Source organism: Brachycentrus maculatus, unplaced genomic scaffold, assembly GCF_059751285.1.
Source record: "Brachycentrus maculatus isolate JH-2025_06_01 unplaced genomic scaffold, ASM5975128v1 h1tg000186l, whole genome shotgun sequence".
In the NCBI taxonomy this organism is placed as follows: domain Eukaryota; kingdom Metazoa; phylum Arthropoda; class Insecta; order Trichoptera; family Brachycentridae; genus Brachycentrus; species Brachycentrus maculatus.
Genome location: NW_028280937.1, coordinates 833,058 through 845,966, shown reverse-complemented (window position 1 = coordinate 845,966; position 12,909 = coordinate 833,058). Strand labels below are relative to the sequence as shown.

The 12,909-nt window shown below is 30.8% G+C and overlaps 2 protein-coding genes across 4 annotated transcripts; one reads left to right on the top strand and one right to left on the bottom strand.

The window, feature by feature from the left end:
- Window positions 1–1,047: 1,047 nt before the first annotated feature.
- Window positions 1,048–3,147, bottom strand: LOC148307870 (rhodanese domain-containing protein CG4456-like). Of its 3 annotated transcripts, none has more exons than XM_088262695.1 (4): window positions 2,837–3,147; window positions 1,813–1,946; window positions 1,275–1,437; window positions 1,048–1,191 (listed from the first exon to the last, which is right to left on the bottom strand). In XM_088262695.1, exons 2-4 carry the CDS (start codon window positions 1,940–1,942, stop codon window positions 1,140–1,142), a joined length of 345 nt encoding a protein of 114 aa, XP_088118821.1. In that variant the 5' UTR covers window positions 1,943–1,946; window positions 2,837–3,147; the 3' UTR covers window positions 1,048–1,139. The 3 variants fall into 3 exon arrangements, with proteins under 3 accessions (XP_088118821.1, XP_088118820.1, XP_088118823.1); XM_088262694.1 differs by having other exon boundaries at window positions 1,813–1,950; window positions 2,837–3,045; XM_088262697.1 differs by having other exon boundaries at window positions 1,813–1,950; window positions 2,905–3,021.
- A 1,914-nt stretch (window positions 3,148–5,061) lies between these two features.
- On the top strand, window positions 5,062–12,895 carry LOC148307869 (uncharacterized). The gene is made up of 7 exons (XM_088262666.1): window positions 5,062–5,116; window positions 6,338–6,538; window positions 7,364–7,526; window positions 7,608–7,656; window positions 11,041–11,227; window positions 12,135–12,297; window positions 12,771–12,895. Exons 2-7 carry the CDS (start codon window positions 6,409–6,411, stop codon window positions 12,814–12,816), a joined length of 738 nt encoding a protein of 245 aa, XP_088118792.1. The 5' UTR covers window positions 5,062–5,116; window positions 6,338–6,408; the 3' UTR covers window positions 12,817–12,895.
- The last annotated feature ends 14 nt before the right edge of the window (window positions 12,896–12,909 follow it).

Below are 12,909 nucleotides of genomic sequence, written 5' to 3'. Positions count from 1 at the left end.
GATTAGTAATCAGGCAATCAGCCGTACAATGGTAAATCACATTCGAACCCTTTTTACTTATTCTTCACTCACCCAACTGCATAAATATTTATCATTAAAATTAAATTTGTGATTTTAAAACCATGTTATATTTAAATTATAAAATGGAAAATCACAAAGTTATTGCTTCAAATATAAATTATATGCAGTAATATTATTCATGATTTGTTTACTACGTTATTTCTGTTTGAGGCTTCTGTTCAAATAAATATAATACAATTTATTGACTTTTTTTAAGTTTTTTTTATTCCCTCGCAATATCACCGCAAAAGTAAGAAGATAAAACAATAATTACCGGCAACATAATAAAACACATAATCGATAATGTGCTGGGTAGGCACCGGATTTCTATGTTTCTATTGATAATTGTCTACTTCATAAATTGTCTATATTTAGTGTTATCTCGTCATTATACGTCGTTTTTGAAGAATCTGACGTTTACGAGTCGAACCCCCCCTGATTTATGTATGGTGTTGCCATTCAGCGTTCGTAACGACCAGTAACGACAAGTATTCTTTTACAAACTATGCGTAAAACGGAAAAAAATTGAACTAAGCCATACATTTTTGTTTTTTTTGCAGTATCAAAATCAGTTTTGTATGAAAAAAAATACCGACAGAAGCGCCTTAAAAAATATCTAAAATTCAGTTTTGCCACTACTTCAGTTTTCCGAATTCGATTTCATACAGTTGAATATTATTATTCGAGAGGATTCCTTCATTTGGGTATATCGATCAATTGAATGGAAAATAATCGAATTTGGGATTTCATAAACATCCTAATTCGGAAAACTTCGTGTGTGTGGTAGGTTATCGATGTTATCGCAGTCGACATCGATCGTTTTTTGCTCTCGTCTTTCGCTCACACATTTGTTTGTTTTTTCAAAACTACCCCAAATCGAAAAAACATTTCATCAAATTTAGTTTTCACTTGAGGAAAACGTATTTTAACTGAATTCGGGTTTAAAAAATCTCATTGTTGCTAAAAGGTAAAAAATAAAATACGAACTAGATTCCAATGCAATTTTTGAAGAAATTTTATTTATTTATTATTTAAAATTCATTTAAATTACTTAAAACAATAAAAATTCAGTGTTTCTTTTAGTTTTGCTTACTCGCCCATTCTAGCCAGCTCCCAGCATAATACTTACACCTAGAAAAAATATTGCATAAAAAATGCGATTGCATGATAATTTTAGCAGCTTTTAATTTAGTAGAGTAACATAATCTTCTTACTTTGTGTATCCTAACTTTTCAAGATCATTCATAATTATTTCTGCTCTTCGCCCTGATCTGCACGTTATTATAATCGGAGAATCTTGACTTGGAATCTTTACGCCATATTTTTCGTGAAAATTCTCAGGAGTTAGCTGGGTCAATTCATTTGTCACCGAAGCCACTGAAAGTAAAATCAAATATATTTTGTATATGTATATACAGCCCTGGCCATATGTATTAGGCACCCCCTTCAAAATGTCTTTAAATATTGCAACCCCTTCGGATTGTATTGTATTTTGATGGATTTTACCTACTACTTACTACCTGCTTTCCCGACCTACGACGATTAGGGGCGGGGTTTATTTAAAAACACTCTTTTCACTCATTTCAAGGGTACATATATGAAAATAGTGTAGTGTAGTGCAGTGCATAATAACGGGGATAGTGAAGTGTGGAATATTTAACTTCGCGTTTAGTTTTTCCTTTTAGATTTCGCGTAGGGTTTTAATTTGCGGTATATGAAAATATGGGTTGAAATGCAAATATTTCATATTACTTGGTATGTGAATACTGCCAGGGATGAGTCCAGTTTCTTGAATCTCGTTCAATTCTCTCACTTCAATAAGATAAGTTCCAGGAGAATCTTTTACTTTTGCAACTTCCTCATATCGTGACACGCGATCCATCTTTCTATCTAGAAAATGAATCAATCACATAAAATGAAACAAAAACGACATCCTTGTCTTGAAGTTTATAGTATTTTTTTATGTAGATTATTGGTAATCAAATAACACGTCGCATCGAATCATCGCAATTTACTGCAATGCAGATTATTTGAATAGTTCTCCGATCACAACGTTTTGTATTTATTATGAAAAATAATATGAAATAATGTCATACCGTTGTTAATTATTTTTTTATGAAACCCAGCCCTAGACTACTAACGTTACTAATTTACGTAACTACAAATTGGTACCTAATATGTGTGTTTCAAACTTATAATACAGTGGCACCTCTCATAACGAGCATAATTCGTTTCGGAATCTTACTCGTTAAGCGAAACACTCGTTATGCGAAACATTTTTTAATTTGACTGACGCGGAAGTCCCGGCTCACAAATTAATGTCGCGATAAAGCGACTTGACCATTCTCTGTGACTCATTATGCGAAGTGTTGCTCGTTAAAGGAGCAACTTATTTACATTTTTTGCTCGTTAAGCAAATTATTCGTTATGAGATGTTCCACTGTAATGTTATTATCTGCACGCGTATTCCAATATCTTCAATATATTCAAGTACTGTAATATCTGTATCAATGATAATATTTAGTTAAAAATATGACAGTAAAAATACTACATATCGTATTGGTGATCCATATTACATTTTTAATTCTATTATGTTTATCATATTATATTCACGTTTATAATAGTGACACATTTCTATTATTTTTGTATGTATTTTACGAAAGTTGTCGGATAAAACTAATCACACATTATGACATCAAGTAAAAGAAAACTAAGTGTGAAGCGATAACTTCTAGCAAAATTACAATAAATAATAAGTAATAAATTGTATATTTACATTTTTGTTGCTCACGGTCGACAATAGCGCTTGTCACTTATTTGCCTTCTAGACCGAGTTGTATTTACCTGTTTATTTTTCTCATTACGAGTTGAAGTATGAAATCAAGATATTTTTTACAAGACCAGTAAAATGACCTTGGAGGATTCAATCTGGGTAGGAGAAGCCATCACGACTTGTTTTGCGCGTATGTTTAAATGACGAGTGACACATACATGTAAAATATTGTATTGTATACAGATTTCACACATTCGTCTGCGAATAAAGCAGTAGTTAAAAATGCTATTCATTTCACGTCCAGCAAACGAGTCATAAAGAAAATTATTACAAAAATAATAATGGCTGAGAAAAAAATAACTCAATCGGTACAGCAGAAGTCTCGACATTCGAACGTCTCGGGTTCAAGTCCTGGTTTAGGCTGTTACTTTTTTCATACATAATTATTTCATGATGTTATAATCATTTCCTGTATTAATAATTCGTTTTACATGAATTTTTATTTATTTGTTACTTGGGACAAAGTATGTATTTGATAATGTTATAGAATAAAAAAATACGATTAAATTATCATTTACATTTTACATATTTGTAATTTTTTAACGAATTACATACTATTGCTTTCATATCTTTATTGAGCCTGGATTAAAAATAAAAGTAAATAAATAGTTACACAAAACACAAAAATACCTGTATCAGAGTGGAAATAAGGAGTTTAAAATCGAATTAACCCTATGTATTACTAAACAATGTACATTAATATTTTATATAATATTGGAAATTGCATAGCTACAATGTTTGGATATTACTTCAAGGTGTAACCATGCAGGGAATATTTATTTTTGACTCCACGGGAATGACATTAAAACTGAGTAAATCGTTGCTTTTTACATATTACAATAAATTAATAAATTCAACTAGTTTAAATTTTCATATTCAATCTAAAAACCTTGGGTTGTTGTATTTTCCACTTAAAATATAAAAAAAAAACATTTTGCTCAGCATCATTAGTTTCTAAATTTATTTTGCAGGAGTGTGTTAACTACTGATCACCCACTAATCGGTCTCAATTATCTACGTTGGGAAAATATCAAAAGTCATGGTTTTTAAAAGAGATGAATGCAAATGTGGGTGAAAAATGGTATTAAATGGGGTTTTGGAATAGGTAAATGATTTCGTATATTTGGGAAGTATGTTTTTTTAGGGATAGAAAGATTTAAAAAGATGTAGAAAGGAGAGTGAATGCTGAGAACAGAGTGAATGGTTTGAATGGTTTGATGGCATTGAAATCAGTTATATCAAGTAAAAACCTACCAGTGAAAGCTCAACTGGCAGTTTATAATGGAGTTTTGATTATGACCCTAATGTATAGAATAAAAGGGAAGATGCTGGTAAAAGATGTATGAATGTTGACTAAATCCAGTCAAAATGTAATCTCTCAGATGAGTATGCGGTAAAAAGAAGTATGATAGATGTTCGAATGGTACGTAACATAAGCAGAGAATGCAAGGCTGAGATAAGTATTATCCATAAAATTAAGAAAGGTGTGTTGAGATGGCTTGGGGATGTGAATCAAATGAGTGAGGAAAGAACAGTACTACAAAATTATGACACGAATGTAGTAGGAATTAGAAGCAGAAGAAGGCCAAGTAAAACTTGATATGAGTAAGTATTCCAAATACTTGAAAGTGATCAGGTCAGGAGTCGGAATATGGATATGAATGTGGAAAAAGCGAAATTTGTTTTCAAAGACAGATTGGTGTTGCGTCCTATTCTCTCCCTGCCTACCCCTGTGTGGAAGCGGTGTGATGGTTAGTACATTATAGTTATGTTGGAAATCATTGGTACCTAGGTAATCGTTTTAATTTTTTTATTAGGTATGCAGGTATGTATTTTTTGTTTATTGTCAATCATAATCTAGGAGGCACTGTATAAAATTCATAAATTAGAAATGATTTTTGATGCAGGAAATGACCAATATTATTTTATTAGAACGGTTGGAACAATAAGCCAAATAATGTGTGCCATAGTATATAATCTTTGATGTGTGCTAATTAACTACCAAAGAAAAAGTGGTCACCCTAATTTTCGACAAGTTTTTTATGTTTTGGCAATAATTTTTGACAATTAAGGTAATATTAAAATTGGTTTCTACTTCAATAATATTATCTTAATATCTTTTTTAAATGACGATGTCATTTCCACTACTATTAAAACTAGTTTTCCCTATTACTAGAAGTTGTGTCTGCCGCTACGGACGTGTCAATCCCGCTACAATTTTTAGTAAGACTTCATTATTGCTACAATTTTATAGGTTATATAAAAATAGTTTTATTGTTGTTGCTGAATGAGCTTTATGTTTTGTTTGGTACTGTTTACATTTCGTATATTATTTTCGTTGCTTCTTTCACTGCTCAAATTATTATTATTATTATTTAACTATTTACAGCATATTTTAAAATCGAATAAGTAATTTCAGTGCTTTAAAAAAACTTTACACTCTCGGTTTAAATCAAAATATGAAAAAAAGCGTTTACAAATCACTTTTTGCTTTTGAACAAATATTTTTTTAATATATTTTTTTCAATTCCTGCAAGTATCAAATATGCTCCTCGCTCTTTTTCCTGTGTGAATGATATCATTGTTATATTCTGGCACAAAATAGTAGTAACGAAATCAAAATTTCATGTCGTGCATGCCTCAAGAAGTAAATCGAAAAGAAAAAAAAACTTTTGGAATGTTATTAATATTTTTCACTTTGCCATGATTAATTTCAAATCCGCTTGAATCAATTAAATTAGAAGTCGATTTGTGATTAGTTATTTTAGTATTAACTTGTTTGTAGTAGCTATTAATCAATGGAAACATCTATTTGAAGAGGCTAAGTATTTTATTTACTATTTTTAAACATGTTTCAGGCAAAACTTCTTGCTTTGAAAACAAACTAAAAATATTGTTTTTTTTTCTTCAATTCAAATATGGTTTATGCATAATAAACCATTTGTATTTTTAAAAACTTCATTAAGATGTAATAAAAATGGACATATTAAAGTCCATTGTTTAGCCTGAGGGCATTTTAAAGCTACAAATAATAAATATTAGGTCCATAAGCATGTTAATTCAAAACGTGTCTTTATTAGGTTTCTGGAGTTTTACACAATAAACACCATGTCAACATTGTCAATTTTTTTCCTATTCTTGTAATTATATTTCAATTACCCTCATAACACTTTAAATTGCTCTTCCTACCTGCTATTCTTCCTTTATTTCCTTTGCCATATTATAGCAGTAACGTCATTTACCTAGAACTTCATCACTTACATTGTCGCTATTCTATTATAATAAATATATTTGACTCCTAGATCCAAAAAATAATTGTGTAAAACTGATTTTCCTGCCTTCATAAAATCAACAATCGAGTAAACACTGCACTTTTATAACGCAGTTCCCTACGCATCACTTGGCTGGAAATAAGATATTTTAAATTAGTTTTTAAAATTTCAGATAGTTCTAGATCTTATTTTGGATTGCCCGTGTCTAATTTGAAGTGTGTGAGGAGTTTTTCTGCCGCAAAAATGGACCGTACAGTCACTTATGAGGATGTAGTTACCTACAAAGACAAACCTGAAGTTGTATTAATCGATGTCAGGGAACCGAATGAACTCAAAGAAACCGGGGTGATACCAGCCAGCATTAATATTCCACGTGAGTGTATAATGTACTATATTTTTATTTAATCAATAACTTTACACAACACAATGTAACCATAAGGAGTTATGTCGCTGAAAATTTTGGTAATTACAAATCTTTGATATTTGCTAGATTAAATACCAAAATGTATTATAAAAAATTCTAAATTTCACATCATTATCAAAGTACCAACCACCAAAGTTCTCTTTACATTAGAGATCTTTTTCTCTTGAAAGATGATATTTGAGTGTTTTGATATAACTTCAACATCAATTAAATTAATAATAATTAATAAACATTAAAATACATACATAAATCGAAAATATGCAAGAACTATTGCTAAAGGTGTAGAAGAATCCCGCTTCGGAAAACTCCTTCAGACACATGGAACAGATCAATATCCAATGAGATTATTCAACATAGCGGTAGCTCTTCCTACAGGCATAACCATCAGCAGGTTGGTCCTGTGTATAGGAATGTGAAACAATCTATGCTGACGCTGTTTTAGGTAACTATCGGGAACATACAGACCAATGTTCCGGATAATTTTAGGATCATACCGCGCAACATTCGATAAATATTCTATTACTACGGGGTCAGATATCGGTTATAATAACTCGTAATTAGGATGCAATCGGTTTATTCAACAGGTCGCTATGACAGTACAAGAACAAGTGTGTGCAGACTCCTTTGCGTCAATCTCATAACGGTTGGGTATAACATTAACATTCCCCACGTACACCCCTGCCGTGCCCTTACCGGACGCACAGGGTCATAGTTCAAGTTAGAATTATTGCGCCGTAACTCAATGGTATAATAATATTTTTGCACAATTTTTAGTTGGCGATGTTGCTACAGCTTTGCAAATCAGTAATACGGAGGAATTCAAGAAAAAGTATGGACGGGACCGGCCTGACAAAAATGCAGAAGTGGTATTCTTCTGTAAAATGGGGGGTCGTGCTACCAAAGCTATGGAAGAAGCCATCAAGCTCGGATTTGCCAAGTAACCATTGTTATTTTTAATCCAAATATTTCTCTTTTAACAACTCTAAAGGTTTTTATAACCCTTGTCTTTTGTTTTCAGTTCCAAGGTCTATAAAGGAAGCTGGAATGATTGGGCAAGCAAAACCCAGGCCTAGGCAATATCTTCACACTTGGAAGAATGAAAGAAATATACATACAATATGTATTTTAGCTAAATAGCATGCAAAAGAAGTCTAGTTTTATTATTTAAAAAAAAAACGTTTTTTTATGATGAAGGGAGCATTATAATTATGATTACTCACAAACATTTACATAGAAATGAGTCATTCATGCCAATAAAAAGTTAACATGCTAAGCTACATTCCAAAATAATAAAAAGGTTCCCTAAATGACATAAAAATGCACAATTTTTTATGGATATTCAAAAATGTATGTTTTTACAAACTTGTTGACAATTTTTCGTGAATATCTTAATTCTCATTATGCTCCCAACACCCTTGAACATATGTTTTATGTCTTAAAGCATACAAATTTAAATAAAATACAATATACTTGAGTATGTATTAATTTTTATTTCTTTACATCATTGGTTCTTAACCAGTGCTCCGCAAGCTTATTGCAATTGCTCCGCGAAATTATGACAACCAAAATTTAATGTTGGCTCATTTACTGTGCAATTTGAGTTGCAAATATTATGGCTAGATGGCAGCACAATTGCAAAGTGAAGTTCACTACAGCGGTCAAGATATCTTTGATTCTATATCATCATACACAGAACAATTGAAAATATCATGGGAGTTATGTGTAGGAATTTGTACAGACGGTGCTCCATCAATGGAAGGCTCATTGAAAAATTTGGATGAAGAAATGAGAGTAGCTATATCAAATATTAGACCTAATATCGCTGAAATTTGTAAAAGCTGTCAAGCTCAGGTGTCACATCAAATAATTTTCGCCGCAAAAAGTTTCATTGGAGTATTTATGTTTTTATGTATTTTTTTTTAAAAATTAATGTAATTTTCAACTTGTCTGTAATAAAAAAATCAGTTTGATTTTATATTATCTTTTTAAGTTATCTTTGCATGTTTTGTTAGATCTTTAGTTTTGGTGTACCGCGAATTTTCGTTATGATCAAAAGTGCTCCCTGACTTCAAAAAGGTTCAGAACCATTGCTTTATGTACATATACAAAATGTGATAATTTTTAATTTTCTTGACCATTTTTCTTTGATAACAAATGATATGTGTAAAAATAGAGAGTTTATAGCCATGTTTTTTGGAAGATATGTGTAAAATTAAATGGTTTAAATATTCTTTTTTTATCTTCTTTATTTTGTGATAAATGTGTTTACTCAGGCAGATAAGAATAAATTATTGAACTGAATCCAATACGTTATCAGTACTCCAAACTTGTTCAAATTAAAAATAATCTTTATTTTGTCAGTGTGACATTAAACATTTTATAAAATTTATTTCGTATTATGAACATTTTAGCTCTTTTTAATGCAGTCTTTTTTCTTATATAATTATTTTATTATTTTTTGACATCTCATCAAAGATGAAGAAGAATATGGAAGTCTGGGCATTTACGGGGCTTACGACCGTCATAGGCTAGTTTAAGTGATCACTTTACACACGTGTAACATTCACCAATTCTACCCATTATTGACAACCACACTACTCAAATTCTTGGAAGTTCTATATATATGAACCAATAGAAACCTTGTTCATGAATCACTAGAACTTCACTAGAGACATCTATTGGTGAGATGTAAAGAAGCTTTTTATTAAGCAGAAACTCTTATATTACACACTCAAAATGTTGTAAATGATTATTTTATTTTATTTTATTAAATCTAATTTAGGAGCTTAATTGAGTCATCCATATTGCCTAAATTGTTTTGAGATTTATTAGCAACTGCTTCCACTCTAAATAATTTTCTAATAGAACTATTACATAAACACAACAAAACTATTACATCTAATAATGGATATAGACAATATGTTAAACAAAAAAAACTTTATATTTTTATTCAAGCAACTTAGATTTAAATGACAATAGACAATGGAGATTTTTTTTATTTTAATCACTTAAGAAACTAAATTTTTAAAGACTTGCCTAGTGACATAAAACTAGCTTTTTACACAAATAACAATATAGGAAATTTTATCAAAAATACTAAAGATATAACAAATAAATTTTGAAAATCAGGGGTGTACAAATTAACTTGCCACAATTGCAGATCTTTTTATATAGGCAAAACATCACGTTCATTTCATATTAGAATTAGGGGACATATCGCTCATTCCTTTCAAAAATGTCATATGTCAAAAATTGACAATTTTCAGTTGTGCATGTTTTCGGAATGCCCAGAAAATGTACTATATCCCAGCAAAAGCGGCATATTTGTAACACAATATTTACCTGCAACAGGGCAGAAAGTGTTGTTTTTGCATTTTGAAGAAAAGGTATTGTTTAATTATTTTTTTAAATATACTAAATATTTTTCAAATGGAGAAAAAATATTCAGGTTTTACCTAAAAAGATCTGTTGTATAGTAAAAAGTTCAATAAGTGACTTGATATTTATTTTTTATACATTTCATTATATTTTTAAACTTTAAAAACGATCTCAAAAATCAAGTTTTTTTATAAATGACGTTTCAAGGAGTGAGTGATATGAGATGTCTCAATAACAACAATTTCTCAGAATTCGCTAATCACATTTGGACAAATAATCACTCATTTAATTTTGAAGATAGGATTGAGATATTACATTTTAATAATATAACTAATCGACTTAATAACTTGGAAGTATTAGGAATAAGAAAAGCGGTTAAACAGAACTTAAATATAATCAATAATCAAATAAATTTAAGTCAAAGTCCCATTTTTTATATTTTTTCTATGAAATCAAACCTAACCTAAACACAATTAACCCTTTACCCGTTCCTACCCCACCTTAAAACACAATTACCCCCACCTCTACTTATCGATACCCAATAATTTGTTCACTGTTTCTTTTAAATGTCTGTTTAGTTATAAAACAAACCCTGAAGAGGGCAACAGTTTGTTGCCGAAACTAGTTGGTTTTTAATAAAAAAAAGTGAGTGGATCAAAAAACAAAGTCTTATTATTTCTCCACATAATACAGCTTCTATTCTCAGTTGGGACTGCCATCTGTTGAGAACTTCGAGAAATAAATAAGAGACCTGAAAAATTATTTAAATTTATAGTTGATTATGAACAATGCTGAATAGTGCATAAAGTGAAGACCAATTAATGCCTGCTCATAAGACCTGCAAATGCCCAGATTTTCATATAAAAAGAGATGTGGTTAAATCCAGTGTTTGACTCCAATCAAATGAAAATTTATTATCATTTAAATTTATGACATTCATGTATTTTGCGTATCATTTATGGTATCAAATATAGATAACCAAAAGTAAGACAGACATACCTTTATTTATATTTTAGTTACTCATTTATACTTTATTGACTTATGTGATTTCTTGATGTAGATTCATCAGTAAGTTGATTATATCAGTTAATATTGATTATGTTAGCATAAGTCAATTTAAAGAAATTATAATGGATCGTATAGTGTCATATGAAGAAGTAATATCCTTCAAAGACAAGCCTGAAATTCTCCTGATTGATGTTAGAAACACTGCGGAAGTTGAATCAACCGGAAGCATTCCGGCAAGCATTAATATTCCGTGTAAGTATTATCAGCTGTTAAATTGTTTATGCTTCCGCCTTTACAAAACCCAAAGATGTCCTCAAGTGTTTTAATACAGATTTAGTAACTTTTGTTTCACCTTGAAATAGGGTTTAACCAGTCAATAATCATAGAAGTATAACCTCAACCAAAAGCCAAACTTATCACAACAGTTCACTTATGTTATTATCGGTTTGCGGTTGATTTTTTTTTTTTAGAAATATCAAACTAAAGAAACATGTATTCTTGATAGGCGCCGTGGCATAGTTGGGTTGAAGTTCGAATGCAAAACTGGTGTCGTGGGTTTGATTCCACCAATTACAAAATTAATTTAAGAAATTTGTATTTTCAACTGGTCTGAGTGTTTGTGATGAACCTTTTACAACTTCCTTATTCTTACTATCCTACCTGCAGACAAGTCTCTTAAAACAAGGCTTTGCAGATTATTCCTATAACAAAAAAATTAAAAATTTTTGTAGAACTACAGGTGAATATTGATTAATAAGATATCAAAAACGAATAACTAGCACGTTTTGCCATGTCAAAATGATTGAAGAGTATAGGAGCGGCCGAAAGTTGAAAATGGTTTGTTTTAGGCCGAGTTTTGATGGAACATTAACCAACAACTTTTTAAAATTACACTTTTCATAATTTATTATTAAAAAGTAAAAAAAAAAACTGTTTTTATTTCAACAATTAAATGAATGTTCTGTACAAGCATGTAAACTGGAAGAAATTCTTGAAAGGATCGTTATTATGTATAACGCAATGACTATGGTGGATAGAATGCAAAAAAAATCAGGTTCCATATAGAACCTCAATCTTGATAGAATCAAGGTAGATGAATGAATATCCAATAATAATTCTTATTCTTGTAGAAATGAAATATATTGTTTCTGTTGCGTAGTTGTAGATTTAGTGGAAACATTGGAAACAAAGAGTAATGACGAATTTCGCAAGAAATATGGTAGAGATATGCCAAATAAAGACAAAACAATAGTATTCTCTTGCAACAAAGGAGGAAGGGCAACTAAAGCCATGGAAGCCGCTAGAAACATTGGATATGTCAAGTAAGAATTATTTTTATAAAAGCATATTTGAGTATATTTTACGATGGAGACTTTGGGAGAGCTTGAGGTGTCGGAAGACCCTTAAAGAGACGGTCCGACGACATAGCCGCTGTGGGGGGTAAAAACCGGCTGTAAGCAGCAACCGACTGGAGGAAATGAAAAGAAGGGGAAGAGGTCTATATCCAGCGGTGGAGGACAAAGGGCTCATGAAGAAGATATTTGAGTACAGTTATGATTAATTTTGGCAACAGTTTGCCTTCTTTGAGGACGGTTTATGTCCCTAAAGAAGGCAAAGCGTCACTGAAACTAGTCAGATATGACGATCGTGCAATTCATTAGTCAGTCAACTCTTAAAAAATTAAATTGGAAGTAAGTAATCAGTTATATGTAGGATTTTGTGATCCAACTGGTTAAGTATTCATATACCTGCAAAATGCCACCAAAAATGCACAAATTGTTTTATTTTCTTTCAGTTCAATGGTCTTCAAAGGCGGATGGAATGAATTTTCGAGCAGATAATAATGGTTAATAAATAAAAATTAAGAATAGATACAGTAGACTCTCGATTTACTAGGATTAGTAAATCCCTTTAATAAATGTTACTTCATCTCT